The sequence below is a fragment of the Micropterus dolomieu genome, linkage group LG17 (assembly GCF_021292245.1).
Source record: "Micropterus dolomieu isolate WLL.071019.BEF.003 ecotype Adirondacks linkage group LG17, ASM2129224v1, whole genome shotgun sequence".
NCBI lineage: Eukaryota > Metazoa > Chordata > Actinopteri > Centrarchiformes > Centrarchidae > Micropterus > Micropterus dolomieu.
In genome coordinates, this window is record NC_060166.1 from 19,077,653 (window position 1) to 19,093,727 (window position 16,075).

Genomic DNA, 16,075 nt, shown 5'->3' on the forward strand with positions numbered 1-16,075 from the left:
AGAAAGAAAGAAAGAAAGAAAGAAAGAAAGAAAGAAAGAAAGAAATGAGAATTTCCACTGGAAGAGCTGAGGATCATTGTTTTGCTTTAGGCCATGTTGGCAGTAGTTGTGAAAGGAGGAGAGAAGATTTGTCATTCACATCCACATCTCTCTCTTTCCTTTCCTCTGTTTATCTCTTTCTCACACACAAACACACTGACTGTGCCATCTGTACTTTCTTGAGGAGCAGTAAACCCAAATTTTCCACCCCAAAATGCAAACATGCGACATGTCTCCACATTTTGTGTGTGTGTGTGTGTGTGTGTTGTGAAATTATTATATTCATCTTGCTGGTGTCTGACGGGGCATGGCTGCTGAGCTGCAGCCAAAATACTCCATTTGACCTAGATCATCTCAACACCCGGCTGTGTGTGTGTGTGTGTGTGTGTGTGCGTGTGTGTGCATAGTGTTTATGCCTATTTATCAGTGATATGATGCATTTTGGACATTGCCCATAATGATGTAAGAGCTCCCTCCCACATGTCCTCTGACTTTCTACTCATCATTCTGTTTGTGCCTCCTTTCACTGTATTTCTCCCTGCCTTGCTATTTCTGCTTCCCTGTCTCTCACTCTTATTCCCTGTTTTTCAGTTTCCCATTCTCTTCGTCCAAGGAAACTGGAGCACTCACCAAGTAAATGTCTTTGTGGTGTATGAAATAGTGTTTATTTGTTATGGCCCCTGTGCCTCAATCCTCAACCCAAGCAATTAATTTAATCCAATAACAGGCATGTCAGCAGTCCACTGCGCTCGCACACACACACACACACACACACACACACACACACACACACACACACACACACACACACACACACACAGAGATGTGTATTGTAATTCCATTTCTATTAAGAAAGCTGACCCACTCACGTTTGCATCTCGGCACATTATAATTTCCATGTACTGTACATGCCCAGCTAATCAAATAATCATTGGCCCTGTAAAACGTTCACAGCTCCACATGGCTGATTAAACTCTAACCATAACCAGACAGCACACCTGCGAGAGGGCTCCTTTTAGACATAGAAACAAGCAAGTTTTGGCTAATGGGAGGCTTGTTCGAGCAGTTCAGATGGTGCCTGAGTCGTCAGCCTCATTATTTCAACCTTCTTTTTTGATAGTAGAACCAAATAATTATAAAGAAAATGTTCCCACATACTTACACCTAAATCTTCTTCCAAAATATTTAGAACTGGAAAACATCAAATGTCCAATTAAGTTCTCTAAATAGCTCGGGCAGCATAATCAGCATGGGTAATTCAGAATGATCAAATGATTCCTCCGCAAATCCAGAAGAAACTATGCAAATTTTGTTTTGATTGCAAAACAGTGAAGCAGGTATATTCATTCTCACAGATAAATTGGCGGGGTCTTTGAGTTTGCTGAACATTTTCTACTTGTCTTTCCTTGTGTTTCTTTGCAGTGACGGATGGGCAGACCGGTATGATGTAACAGATGGCTTTGTTAGGGAAGCAGCCGGTGGTATTACCATCAAGCTCCAGTCGGCTGATGTGAAGTGGTTTGATGAGTACTACCTTAAACTTCGTCCTGAAAACAACTTCAGGAACCCCTGGTTTCCAGAGTTCTGGCAGCATCGTTTCCACTGTCGACTTAAAGGCCACCCACAGGAGAACAACAAATATAACCGCACCTGTAGCAGTGAGTACAGACACAAATAAACATGCACCAAAATACACTCACCGGCCACTTTATTAGGTTCCCCTGTTCAATTGCTTGTTAACACAAATAGCTAATCAGCCAATTTCATGGCAGCAACTCAATGCATTTCGGCAAGACAACTTGCTAAAGTTCAAACCGAGCATCAGAATGGGGAAGAAAGGGGATTTAAGTGACTTTGAACGTGGCATAGTTGTTGGTGCCAGACGGGCTGGTCTGAGTATTTCAGAAACTGCTGATCTACTGGGATTTTCATGCACAACCATCTCTAGGGTTTACAGAGAATGGTCCGAAAAAGAGAAAATATTCAGTGAGCGGCAGTTGTGTGGACAAAAATCCCTTGTTGATGTCAGAGGTCAGAGGAGAATGGGCAGACTGGTTCAAGATGACAGAAGGGGAACAGTAACTCAAATAACCATCTCTGAACGCACAACACGTTGACCACTGAAGCAGATGGGCTACAGCAGCAGAAGACCACACCGGGCCCCACTCCTGTCAGCTCAGAACAGGAAACTGAGGCTACAATTCACACAGGCTCACCAAATTGGACAACAGAAGATGGAAAAACATTGCCTGGTCTGATGAGTCTCGATTTCAGCTGCGACATTCAGATGGTAGGGTCAGAATTTGGTGTAAACAACATGAAAGCATGAATCCATCCTGCCTTGGATCAACGGTTCAGGCTGGTGGCGGTGTAATGTGGGGGGGATATTTTGTTGGCACACTTGGGCCCCTTGGGCCCCTTAGTACCAACAGAGCATAGTTTAAATGTGACAGCATACCTGAGTATTGTTGCTGACCATGTCCATCCCTTGATGACCACAGTGTACCATCTCCTGATGGCTACTTCCAGCAGGATAATGAACCGTGTCACAAAGCTCAAACTGGATTCTTGAACATGACATTGAGTTCACTGTTCTCCAGTGGCCTCCACAGTCACCAGATCTCAATCCAATAGAGCACCTTTGGGATGAGGTGGAACGGGAGATTCGCATCATGGATGTGCAGCTGACAAATCTGCAGCAACTGCATGATGCTATCATGTCAATATGGACAAATGTCTCTTGTTCAAATATGCCACGAAGAATTAAGGTAGTTCTGAAGGCAAAAGGGGGTCTAAACCGGCACTAGCAAGGTGTACCTAATAAAGTGGCCAGTAAGTTTAGAATGCTCAGTAGCAAGAGCAATTTTACACTATTTTCTTTCATGACAGAGTGATTAACAGCTACAGCTTTCAGTTTAATTGTTGTTGAAATCTTTTGAGACATATTGGTATAAGACCTGAAATGTACTTCTTGAACACCTGTAACAGCGAGTATGAATGGAGACAACACAGAGTTACAGCTGTACTGTACTTCTATTTTGACAATGACCATCTGGGGTGCAGAGAAAGAGAGAGAGGCTGCATTGTTTACAGTACCAATCTGCATTTTTTATTGACAGGCTTTCATAATGGCCACTATTAATGCAAATTCAAAACATGCAAACAGACTGGCTGAACACACACATAACATACGGATACACACAGCTTTCCTGTTCATCTGGAGATATCCCTTGTGGCTGTGAGTGCACCCTCCCTTTATTTTATTTTTTTGTATTCATCTCCCTCCGTCTTTCTCTCTCTGTTTCATTCTCTCCATTCATACGCAAAACGGTGCGTGAGAGCTGTATCAAAGGGAGTCATGCCTCATGTATTCTAATGAAGTGGAACATGAAATACAAATGAACAGGACACAGAAAGAGGCAGAAAGAAATGAGATGTGGAGGTGGGAAGTGGCCGATGAGAAGAAATGAGCGGAAGGAGAGTGGTGTTTGATGTTAGGAAGAAAAGCATTCTGTGTGTCATAAAACTAGTAGGGAAATTAACATTTTCTGTGATATGCGCGCTTTCTCTTTCCACCCTTCCTCACCAACCCAATTCTCCCTCCCCCCGACTCTACCCACCCTCCTCTCTGCAGAACGAGAGTCGCTTCGGCAGCAGTATGCACAGGACACTAAGATGGGGTTTGTCATTAATGCCATCTACTCGATGGCATATGGCCTGCATAACATGCAACGGGCACTCTGCCCAGGCTATCAGGTTGGTACCACTCTGTTGGATGAATGGAGGGACATACTAGGATAAAGGACGTAGATGAAGGGGTGGAGAGTGGGAAAGGTGGGACAAAAAGAAGCAGGGTATTGTTGACATATTCCACTTGATCTTGTTTAACTTATTGTCAAACTGCATACACTGGAGTTCAAAATGGAAACCTAGATGATTGCATATATTATATAAACATGACTTATTACAGTAATTATGTGCCAATTTATGAATTGAGATAGAAAGCTGAAATAGTTTTAGCTAAACCAGAAGTTTTAAAAATACAGAAGAAAATACATCATTGCTGCTCTTTTTCAGCTCATATTAGTTTTAACATAGATTTCATCCTTGCAGACATGAAAACTGGAATGTAATATTTCAGACACAGGGCTTCAATTCTGATTAAACATAATGAGATGATTAATCTTGATCTTCACTGTGTGTGCCAGTGCTACAGTAATTGGCCTGAATGGGACAGTGGTGATAGAAAAGCAAAACCTGCTGGACTGCACATTTAAATTTTCATGAAACTTGGGATGATGCACCTTGTTTGCTGGTGTTTTTATTGCTTTAAGTTTATATGATGATAGTCCAACAGTACAGTAATCATGTTTTGAGGATAATTTACCATAATGAAGCTGTTCTAACGAAAGGAAAGTTTTTACTGTTTATATGCCATTGCGTTGTGTTCTTGACCACTGACCACCATTTCCAAAGTGACTTGTGTACACACAAAAATACTTCTATGAAACAATGTTTCTTAAGCTGTGGCTCAGGATTTTTGTTAGATATGTCATGACAAGTCCTGTTTGTGTATTTAAAGGGCCTGTGTGATGCGATGCGACCTATAGATGGTGCTACTCTCCTGGACTTCCTGATGAAAACCAACTTCACAGGCGTGTCAGGGGAGGGAATCCTATTTGATGAGAACGGAGACTCACCTGGCAGGTACGCACTGTAACTGAACAAAGCTGTCATGGATTTCTTTTTGGTGTGGCCTTAATCTGTTGGATGTATACTGTATGTGTACCATCCATCAACAGGTATGAAATAATGAACTTCAAAAAGATGGGGAAGGACTACTATGACTACATTAATGTTGGCAGTTGGGACAATAGAGGCTTGAAGATAGATGATGATGAAATCTGGCCCAACAAAGATGCCATGATCAAGTCAGTCTGCAGTGAACCCTGTGACAAAGGACAGATTAAGGTAAGACGACCGGTACAGATTACATGAGGCAAGTAAAAGTACATTTTACACAAAATACATGAGTATTTTCCAGTCCAGTTTACATACTTTGTTAAAAAAAGTAATTACAGGCAATTTTGGAAATCGTCACTCCACTATGGAGTGTTTACTTCACATGAGAAATTCCATTATATGTGCAATAGATTATAGGGATGGGTCACAATTTTCAAATTTTGGAATAGTGGTTAAATTATAAAAAATGTAATAGTTTGTGCACCTATTGTTGTATAACTATCAATTAGGTTGTAGCCTAATAGTGGTTTGGTGTATTGTGTCCGCTGCTGTTGAGGAAATACAGTTGAAAACCACCACAACATCTCGCCACCACCCTCCTAATAATCTAGCGCACTCCTAACTTCAGGTTCGGGGTCACAAATCTTCAAAGACAAGTACACACAGACATTGTGCACTCTGTCCCTTCCAGGTGATTCGTAAAGGGGAGGTGAGCTGCTGCTGGACATGCACTCCCTGTAAAGAAAATGAGTTTGTGTTCGACGAGTACACCTGCCGAGCCTGTGAACTGGGCTCTTGGCCTACTGATGATCTGACAGGTCAGTCTCTGTTTGTTGTGTGTTTGTGTGCCTACATGCTAATTATAAAATTTATGTTATAAATATATTTATATTATTTGCAATCTCAGAGACATTTCTGACCATGACATCTGACCATGCTCCTGCATAAAAATCCTTTTAATATCAATCGTCAGCAGTGAGGCCACTCAAAGGAACCCATACAATGACCACAGATATGTGTGTGTGCATGTCTGTGTGTAGGGTCCTAGGATAAAGGATGTATAGTACAATGAGATATGTTGTATTTTCCCTGACACAGCGTGCCATTACAGCATATTATTATACAGTAAGTCCTGCACCAGATACATTAGAGAGAGAAACCGAGAGACGATCCCTCCGTTTCAACCTCCCCTCCTCTTTTCCTCTTTTCCCCCCTCCCTCCCTTCCACTCCCTCTCTCTCATCCCTTTAATTTGTTATGAACATGGTCACCAATGTTTTAATTATTCTGCATCAAGAGAAGCTTTCAGTGCAAATACATTTCAGTTGCAATGCAAATGTATTTACCCTCCATTGCGTTGGAAGTGGTTGGATATTGTCTTGTTATGCTTTGAGCTGCTCATTATACTGCTTGCTAGCATGAATCAAACCCTGCTGAAAATTCAGATTGAGCTTGCCAGAGAGGGAAGCATCCTTAAACTAAAACAGGGTGCAAACTAGTGAGAAAATGACAAAGAGAAAGTTGACAGTGAAAAAAAGAGACCGATAAAGAATTTAAAGCATGATTGCGGTTATCCATGTATCACTTTGTGATAATGCTGCATGTCCCCAGTGGGGCTATATGGAACATCAATAATGAGGTGTAAACAAACTGCTTGCCCTGTTCCTCCAGCAGACATTTTGATCTCTCTCCCTCAGGCCAAAAAAGGAGACAAAAAGTGTGAGAGATGAATAGAAGGAGAGATAAAGAGGCAGAGGGAGTTGAAGTGGTAGAGGAAGGGCTCAGCAGGCAGGGACAGAGGTGCAGCGGGTGTGAAACCATAGAAAGCAATAGGAGAGTTTTGGACAGCAATAGAGCAAGAACAAGAAAAATAGAGTGAGAGAAAAGTGACTTAAACATTAACAGAAGAAAAAAGAGTGAGAGAGAGAGAGAGCGACGAATAGAGGCTCTGACAGAAGCGGCAGCAAGGGAGAGTAAAAGTAGCAGAAAAAGGGAGGATTAGCTTTGGGATTTGAGCCTCTCCACTGATCGGTGAAGTTCCATAGTCTGAGTCTGAGAGTGTTTGAAGGAGTTTGCCTCAAAACTTTATATCGACTGAACCCTCCAAACGGCCCCCCTCCACTTAATGCACCAGTTTTGCTTAGGGTTAAACGCAACACAATTTCCTGCAGGTTCTGTGAACTAATTAAGTTTTAAAATGCCAACATAGCCAATGCTTTTTGACTGCTCTGAGAAAACCCATGAGGAAAACTCTGATCTAGGAATTTCGGCCTCGACATCTTGAAGCATGTGGGGCAGGATTAATTGGAGTTAAATTTTCAGCAAGTGCCTCCCTCCTTACATTTTCAACAGTGGGTGGTCCTCACCCCTCATGGCTAGTCAGGACAGTTACTCTACTCCCTCTCTCTTAAAAAGGGGCTACGCTAAAGCAGTAAAAAGAAGCACCAAGTCTATGATTTTAAAAAGTTATATTTACATACAAGTAATTTCTAAGATCAGAAAAAAAGAGATTCAGATCTGCTATATTGTAGTGATGATGCTCCATTTTGGCTGATTTATGTATGGGTTATTTTTCTGTTTCTCTATTTATCTCTTTAAATACAATTATTGGACTGATTATTTTTACCCACACTGCATGATGTTCAATCCCTCACACTGCTTTAGATTATGATAATTGTAACTGAAATGACACGTTGGGCCTTTCAGTGAGTGAGCCTGCAAGTGAGCCACATCCTCTGCAGAATGCTTCCACCTGACTTATTTTCTGTTTGTTACCGTCCCCTTGGCTCCCGTTCAGCAATTAGGCTGCTGTTTATGCCCCTGGACCAAACCACATCACTGATTTGATCAACTTTATTGACCGTGTGAAAGACAGAGTCATTGAATTACTTAAGCCTTTTTTAATGACTGTTCTATCTCTTCCTCTCTCTGCGTTTTGCTGTACTGTACAAACAGGTGTATGTGCATCTGTGTCTGTGTGTCTATAAGGAAGAGAAACAGGTAAAGCAAGAGAGAAGGAATGAGAGATAGGACATTGGAGACAGAGGAAAAGAAAGACAAAAAGCAAGAAAGTTAAGATGTATAGGAACAGAATGTTTTAGAAAGAGCCTACATACATCCCTGCTGCTACAGTATGTCTAGACCAGCCAGCTGGATAATTTCAGCAAGCGTTAATTCAGATCGTAATTAGAACTGTCCCTCTAATTAATGACACTTTATCTCCTTGCCTGTGAGAGAGACAGAGATGGAGGGAGAAGGGAGAGATTAAGGATGAGGATGAAGAGAGATATGGGACATATTGGGGGGGGGGGGGAGGACAGAGTGATGGATGTGGAATTACAAAGAAAAAGAGACTGACAGGAAACAGATGCAAAGATTGAATGACATGGGTACAAGAAGAAGGGAAGAAATTGAAACACAGATGAAGGGTTAAGAAAGAAAGTGTGGACAAGTATGTATTGCAAGGATAAAAAGCCTGCAGTCTGATGTAAGTGGAAAGGTAGTGAAGAAAGAGAGATGTCATATCCTCACTTAGAGATGAAGGGGGCATGCTGAGTAATGACTACACTATTACTACTATAATATACTTCTCAGTCAGTTAATGGTTCAGACTTCCCCACCAGGACAACTGTGGCTCCAACCCTGACCTGTGCAGGTTGTTGTTCACTGGGTCAAGCTTTTTACACTGATGTTCATCCTGGATCAAAGCTTGATAGAGAAACAAGAGAAAAATGAAAGAGAGAGAACATAAAGAATAAAGATAAGGCTACAGTTAAATGTTTGGCAAACATATGGAAGTCTCATTATCTCAGTTGCTGGGCTTCACACTCATCTAATAAATGTCAATGTTTTTTTTTTTTTGTCACCAGGCTGTGATGCAATCCCAGTGGAGTATCTGCGGTGGGGAGACCCTGAACCCATTGCTGCTGTGGTCTTTGCCTGCCTCGGTCAAATGGCCACATTTTTTGTCACCGCAGTCTTCATCAGGTAACGAATCACTTATCTATCTCAGAAAATAAATGAACCGAAGAGAACAATACAAGTAGTGTTAGACTAGACAAAAGTATGCACCATAAATACCCACTTTGCACATTTCTACTATTTTCTTGTAGTTTTCACAAGTGTGTTTTTTTCTTATATACAGTAAACTGTAGGGTGGGTGTGTGTGTGTGTGTGTGTGTGTGTGTGTGTGTGTGTGTGTGTGTGTGTGTGTGTGTCTGCGTTTAGGTTTCGGGACACACCAGTAGTGAAATCTTCCAGTAGGGAGCTGTGCTACATAATACTGGCAGGGATCTGTCTGGGGTACCTGTGTACCTTCAGCCTCATAGCCAAACCCCATGTTATCCACTGCTACCTCCAACGACTGGGAATAGGTCTGTCACCTGCCATGAGCTACTCTGCGCTTGTCACCAAGGTAAGGACTGAGTTAAGGATTTGAGATGTAGGGTACAGCAGTTGTGAGTGGTGTAGGGCTAAAGGAGTTACCTCCACAGACATGGAATCTACGCCTTATCTGTTTACACTTTGTTAATGTATTACGTGCTTTATGAGTGAGTGATTTTACAATTTTTGTCTTTTTCTGCATTGTTTTAAGTGAGCTCACTAAGACACATTCCAATCAATCATGTTGACATGGCAATAAAGTATTGAATCTTGAATACCCCTGTCATTAGATCTATGCTAACCTCTCTTGGTCATCAATGGTCTGTGGGGAAGAGCCACAGAAAAGCTTCAGATACTGGAGAGTCAGCAGCAGGGATACATCTGTGGGTGGAAGCAGAACTGTAGACCTTATCAGAAAGAAACAGGGGAAAACACAGGTGCCGTAGTCCCTTCATACTGCAGTTTTTTTCTCTTCCATTTCTTAATGGTTAGAATGAGGGGATATGGGCACCATAACATTAGAGAGAGCCAAAAGTCTATCCTACCCATGAATGATGGCTGAGGGAACATGGAGGTAGGATTGAACAAAGGCAGGCAACAATAGCCTTCCTATAAGAAATCACATAGTTTCCAGTTTCCACACAAACTTTTTACTCCTGTGTGCAATATTTTTTTTTTATCAAAGTTTTGTTCACTTGTCTACAGATGTCTACATAAGGACATTGGCAGCAGTGTAGAAATACAGAAAGCAGATGGCCAGAATATAGATACATTATGTTCAGTATAGCTTTTTAAAAGGTACTGATGGTGTTTGCGATCTGACCCTAGACAAACCGCATCGCTCGGATCCTGGCAGGCAGCAAGAAAAAGATCTGTACAAAGAAACCTCGCTTCATGTCTGCCTGTGCTCAGCTCATCATTGCCTTCCTCCTCATACTGCTGCAGCTGGGCATCATCGTAGCTCTCTTCCTCATGGAGCCACCTGAGGTAAGCTGTGAGTGTAGGTGTGTGTCTCAACAGGTATCAAACTGAAGCTCTACCAACACGCTTAGAGTTAAACAGTTCTCACAATTAGGCAGTTTAATGAATGGCAATGTTATTTTGTAAAAGTGTACTGCTTGCCCAATCTATTTTAATTCCACTGTTACATATCTGTAAACATAATTTTTAATGTTCTGGAAGAGAAAAGTGATGCTTGTAGCAGAAGCTTTTTCATGCCCTGGTTACTCCGCTGTCTTTATAGGTGATCCATGACTACCCCAGCATCCGCCAGGTCAACCTCATTTGCAACACCACTAACCTGGCCGTGGTTGCCCCGCTGGGATACAATGGTCTGCTCATCCTCAGCTGCACCTTCTATGCCTTCAAGGTACTAGCTTAAGTGTTTGTAACTACAACTGACAATATCACTAGTGAAAAGTCACCCAGACATAATGTGAAAAGCAATGATTGAACCACTGTTTGTGTTTGGTGCTCTACAACCTTTCAACAGGCGTAAATAAATTATATTACACCAAATACATTATAAAGTCAATGTTTGATTATCAGTGACCTGCAGCCATCCATGTTCTGTAGAGTGTGAGAGCAGAGTGGTAAATGGAGACAAAAGCTGAAATACACTGCAAGTCAAGCAAATACATTAAGCATGTTTACAAAGCAGAGAAAACCAGTACAACTCTGGTAGCGAATGGTTATGACCCCATCTTTAATGAGGTGCACTTTCCCTACCTTTAAGGCAGAATCTACAGAACAATTCAACTACAAATAAGAAATTAATCTACTTGCTTACACTTTCTCTCTCTCCAAGACCCGCAACGTCCCAGCTAATTTCAATGAGGCTAAGTACATTGCCTTTACCATGTACACCACCTGTATCATCTGGCTGGCCTTTGTACCCATCTACTTTGGTTCCAACTACAAAATTATCACCATGTGCTTCAGTGTCAGCCTCAGTGCCACTGTGGCTCTATGCTGCATGTTCGTACCCAAGGTAAGCCTGAGCCTAAAATCCACAGTTTCTACTCATTCACCTTTTAGATGAATATGTTTTTACATTTTTCAGACTCCCTAAACATAAAGTTTCTGCTTTAAGCTTCTGTAAATAAAATTTTCAAGTGTCCATTAATAGTGTATATTAGGGAACTTCAAACATGCCGCAGTTGTAATCGTTCTAAATCAGCGCACAGGGTATATTAAACTTCAGGTAACCATAGCAGCAGTATTACTACTTTTATGCTACATTACCAGTTAATTACTACTGTCGAAACAGACCAAGATGACAATTTCTTGTACGTGGTAGGCATCCAAGTTATGACCTCAATAATACACGCTGATGTCTTCTGATCTTTTAAGTAATTAAGTAAAATCGTTATTATTTATAGAAAAGCAGTTCACTTCCTACAGTACACGTGAATATTTACGTCATCCTCCCTCAACTTCCTTGTTTTTTTCTTCCCTTGTGCATGCAAGAACTTAAATGTGATGATAAAGTACCCCAAAATATTAGTTGCTTGCGACCATATCTACCAATGCACAGGCAGCGCTCCCAGTAAACACCATGTAATTGAAAGTAAGTGCAAGTTAAGTTTTTGAATAAATAAATAGAAACTTGAAATTAAATTTTAACCAAATGCCTGCATTGATGTGAAAAAGCTCATTTAAAATATTATCACGCATCGTGTTTTCTCCCACTTGTAATAGCAAGACATCCCTGTGGTGCCTCAAGGAGAAAGTATAACAACATTTCAATAAATATTGTTTCTTTTGAGAATTGTATATTTATTGCAGTTTCACATTTAAGGTCAGTCATAACAGCCTTCACCACTCATCACTCTAAAAAGAACATTTGTTAGAAGACAGATTTGTGTAAACAGACGGCATCAAATTATTTCCAACAACAGACGCAGTTATGAAGGTCTTCATTTTTTTTAATGGTCTTCTTTAAGAACTTAAATAACATTATGTTTTATTTCATATCAGGTGTACATCATTCTAGCAAAACCAGAGCGTAACGTGCGCAGTGCCTTTACCACTAGCACAGTAGTGCGCATGCACGTGGGTGACGGCAAATCTTCCTCAGCCGCCAGCCGTTCTTCTAGTCTGGTTAATCTGTGGAAACGCAGAGGCTCTACTGGAGAGACACTCAGGTACATATGTGTGTGTGTGCATGTGTGTGTATACACTAGAGGCTTGTTGGCCAGGTTAATGCCAGGTTACTCCTCAGTTAGAGTCCAAGGCAGCATTTCTGTAATGACACTACTCTGAGACTATTTATAGTGTGTGTGTGTGTGTGTGTGTGTGTGTGTGTGTGTGTGTGTGTGTGTGTGTGTGAGAGAGAAAGAGAGATTGATTCTCTGAACTCTCCTGAGTCTGCTTGACTGTTCTTCTGACCCTAACATGAACTGCAGACAATTGCCTAATGATGACATGGCAAAGAAGGAGAGAGAGGAGTGAACCGAGGAAGGGAGGGTAAGGAGAAATTCGGAAAGAGAAGTCTGATGACAGGGATGGAAGGGGGTGGAGGGAATGGACAGAGAGATGCCAAACAGAAGTGGTGCAAAAGAAAGAGAAGAAAAGTCTAGATACGGAATAGTTTGAAAAGAAAGACGTAATAACTTTCACAGCTAGCTTAAGGCCATCTACAAGTCATCTACAGTGACAAGTAACCGATCAAAGGACACAAAGGGAGTGACGCACAGCTACTTGCCCAGAATGAAAGGGGAGAAAAAAGACAAGAACACATTTTCGTTTGTCAGCAGGTTACTTCAGCTCACCCCGCTTGGCAAGCAAGATTTCAATCATGCTCTTACAAGAAGCGTCAGGAGTGTTTCCATCTTTTATTGCTCTCTTCCTCTGTTCTGCTTTTATTCCTCTCTTCCCCTCTCCATCTCTTCTGGTCCTATCTTCCTCTGTGGGTGGTGGTAATTGGCAGGGCTGTCTATCTCCTCAGTGCGGGGCTGGAAGCAGTTCCCTTTTGAGATGCTGTCATTGTGTAGTCTGAACAGATGCAGACAGACATGAAACCAGCAGACCAAGTGGTGGTGGTGGGGGGGGGGGGGGGTATTTAAAAGAAATAAATAAATGACTGTTGTTTGAATAAAATGTTTGAGCTACTTAAGAGTGCATGGTTTTCCTCAACAGATCAGTCAGTCAGACTCATTGCTGGATACGATATAAGATAAGATCAATTAAGCACTACTGTATTTTGTGCAGCATGTGTTTCAGTTAGTAGCAGGTCTGGTCTGGTCCTACCTTGCTCCAAAGCCTTCTGTAAGAGACTATGGGATCAAATGAGTAGATCACAGCACAGTGAATGTGTGCGTTTTACGCGTGTGTGTGTCTCCAGGGTGATTTGAGTTCTTTTCAACCCTTGTCACAGTGGTGTGAGGTTTAATCAGTTCCACTATAGATTAATCACACTAATTAACCTGACAAAAGGATGAGAGGAAGAAAATGGGGAGAGGGGCAGGGGACAGACTGCTGTGACTGATGAGAAAACTGAAAAAAAAAATTAAAAGATAGAGAGAGAAATAGCAATGGAGAGAACCTGACAAAGAAAAATGAATGGAGACCATGCTGTCGGGCAAAATAGAACAGAAAATTAATTGTAATGAAATTACACTGCATATGATGTCCAACTGATTTTCTGTGGTTGAATCAAGACTCCATTTGAAAATGTTTGTATCTATTAAATGACATTACTCATCTAGGATAATAAATTGGAACTAAGATAGAGCAGGCACAGTTTATCTAATGTTTTTTTTCAGTGTTTTGGCTCACAATGCAAATTTACTACTAATGGGTGCTTTTAGATTTAATCCACAAAATACATTTAATTGCCTTGTCTATCCTTTGCAACATTAGTATGTCATTCATGTAGAAAGATCGTCTTTAATACATACTTAAACAAGGAGATGTTGGAGTCTGCAGTTGGAAGAAGTGAAAGAAATGTTCAGTGCTTCTTTTTTCGGGACCTAAACACAAATCAATTCACTTTTTGCCCCTTTCTAAATTAAAAATAAAGAAAAAAAATGTTTGTAACTCTTTGTAAATTTATATAACCATTAATTGGAAATGCAGTTTGTTTTTGGAAAAACCAATTAAATTAGTTTTTCCACATCAAATTAACTAATAAATGAAAGGTGGCAAATCTACTTCCAACCATTAAAAACAGCCCCTTATTTCTTTTCTCTTTTCCTTCCGTGTCCTTCCTGTTCTCCAGCTCCAACGGTAAATCAGTGTCTTGGGCGCAGACGGAGCGCAGTGGCTCACGTGGCAACCACCTGTGGCAGCGGCTATCCTTCCATATCAAGAAGAAGGAGAACAATCAGACTGCGGTCATCAAGCCCTTCTCGAAAACGTCAGAGGAGCGTTACTGTGGAGGGGGCGACCTGCCCCCACATGTCCCTCTGCCCTCCCTCCCCTCTATGTCCTCCCTGCCCAGCCATCCTGACACTGTCACAGACAAGACCCTGTACGAGCTCTCTGAAGCAGAGGAGCGCTACTCCATCACATACCGACCACAGACACCCTCGCCAATCAGCACGGTTAGTCAGAGGCTAGGGGCGGGTTTTGGGGAGGAGCCTCCGATGACTGGTATTTCACAGTACCAGAGCAGCATCTGCAGTGGCGGCAGCGGCAGCAGCTGTGGTCCTTCCAGCAGCGGCTCTGTCGTCGCTGGGAGTGACGGCCGTTTGATTACTGTGGACGATCACCCGGGAGAGCCCCAGAGCTCACTGATGGATCAGATCAGCTGTGTGGTAAACCGCTTCACCGCCAACATCACCGAGCTCAACAGCATGATGTTGTCCCCCTCTCCGACGCACTCACACACGCACAAACACACACCTCCTTCTCCTCACCCCACCGACCCATATCTGCTACCCCGTGAAATCCAGATGCCCCCGACCCTCACCACCTACGCCGACGTCCAGCCCCTCCCACCTGTCGAGTCCAGCTTGGGGGGCCGAGGTGGGTGTCTTGCACACCCTATTCCTCATTCACCTTACCCCCTGCCGCCTCTTCACCCCCAGACCTCCCCCTCTCTCTCCCCCATGCGAGGAGGCCTCATCACCTGCCTCACCGACTCTCCTCTGAGGAGGGCGGAGTTGGATGAGGAGCTCATTGCTTTGACTCCACCGTCGCCTTTCCGCGATTCCTTGGCATCTAGCAGTGGCTCAGCTATCTCAGAGATAGACCTGTGTCTCCCCCCAGTTCCCTCCCATCCTCCTCCCTCTCCCCCTTCGCCCAGGTACAGCAGACTGACACTCAGAAACTACAGCCAGAGTTCATCCTCACTGTGAGACAGAGACAACAAGTAAAGAAAATGCAGAAGTGAAGAGGAGCACTCAACAGCAACGGTCAACATGAGAAAAGAGTAAGGGAAGATGGAAGTACAGAAATCCATTTGTCCCTACGTGGAGCAAAAACCTGAAGTAAAGGAGTCGTGGAAGACTGGTTGGTGAAGACACCAAGCTGCGACAGTTGGCTGTGTTTGTGTTTACATGTTTGCAGTGGGATGCAAGTATAACACACTTGCCCACGTTGTATTTTCTTAGTGCTGTTTGTCACAAGTGGGGCGTGAAGAACTGCAAAAATGGCCACTATAACTTGGCAGTGCTTTGGTGTCTATAAAGCCTGAAATCATTCTCGAAGGTCTAGAGCAATGTGCATTTAGGTTTGGGTAGTGGCCTTAAGAAAAAATGGCTATCAACTAATTAGAGATTGTAAATGTGTGCGTATGAGTATGTTTTTGTTTCTGTATCTTAGTTAATGAGAGGTAAATGGCAACATGACAGCAGTATTGATGAGGCAAGACTCCTTAAGCCTGTACGGACTAAACACTAAACAGAGGCTATCAAGGGCACACATATATATATATATGATTATACACACTCACAGTCACACAAACA

General features: G+C 42.4%; 1 protein-coding gene across 2 annotated transcripts in view; it reads left to right on the forward strand.

The window, feature by feature from the left end:
• grm5b (glutamate receptor, metabotropic 5b) overlaps nucleotides 1-15,646 on the forward strand; it is an 87,947-nt gene extending 72,301 nt beyond the window's left edge. Inside the window, exons 2-14 of one of the 2 annotated variants that reach the window (XM_046073662.1) lie at nucleotides 1,462-1,697; nucleotides 3,674-3,795; nucleotides 4,622-4,746; nucleotides 4,842-5,010; nucleotides 5,474-5,600; nucleotides 8,651-8,768; nucleotides 9,009-9,195; nucleotides 9,455-9,601; nucleotides 9,993-10,151; nucleotides 10,408-10,533; nucleotides 10,972-11,154; nucleotides 12,144-12,310; nucleotides 14,386-15,646. In XM_046073662.1, the coding sequence (XP_045929618.1) occupies nucleotides 1,462-1,697; nucleotides 3,674-3,795; nucleotides 4,622-4,746; nucleotides 4,842-5,010; nucleotides 5,474-5,600; nucleotides 8,651-8,768; nucleotides 9,009-9,195; nucleotides 9,455-9,601; nucleotides 9,993-10,151; nucleotides 10,408-10,533; nucleotides 10,972-11,154; nucleotides 12,144-12,310; nucleotides 14,386-15,466 (2,947 nt within the window). In that variant the 3' untranslated portion in view covers nucleotides 15,467-15,646. The remainder of the gene's footprint in view (nucleotides 1-1,461; nucleotides 1,698-3,673; nucleotides 3,796-4,621; nucleotides 4,747-4,841; nucleotides 5,011-5,473; nucleotides 5,601-8,650; nucleotides 8,769-9,008; nucleotides 9,196-9,454; nucleotides 9,602-9,992; nucleotides 10,152-10,407; nucleotides 10,534-10,971; nucleotides 11,155-12,143; nucleotides 12,311-14,385) is intronic. The other variant, XM_046073661.1, reaches the window with a different exon arrangement.
• The last annotated feature ends 429 nt before the right edge of the window (nucleotides 15,647-16,075 follow it).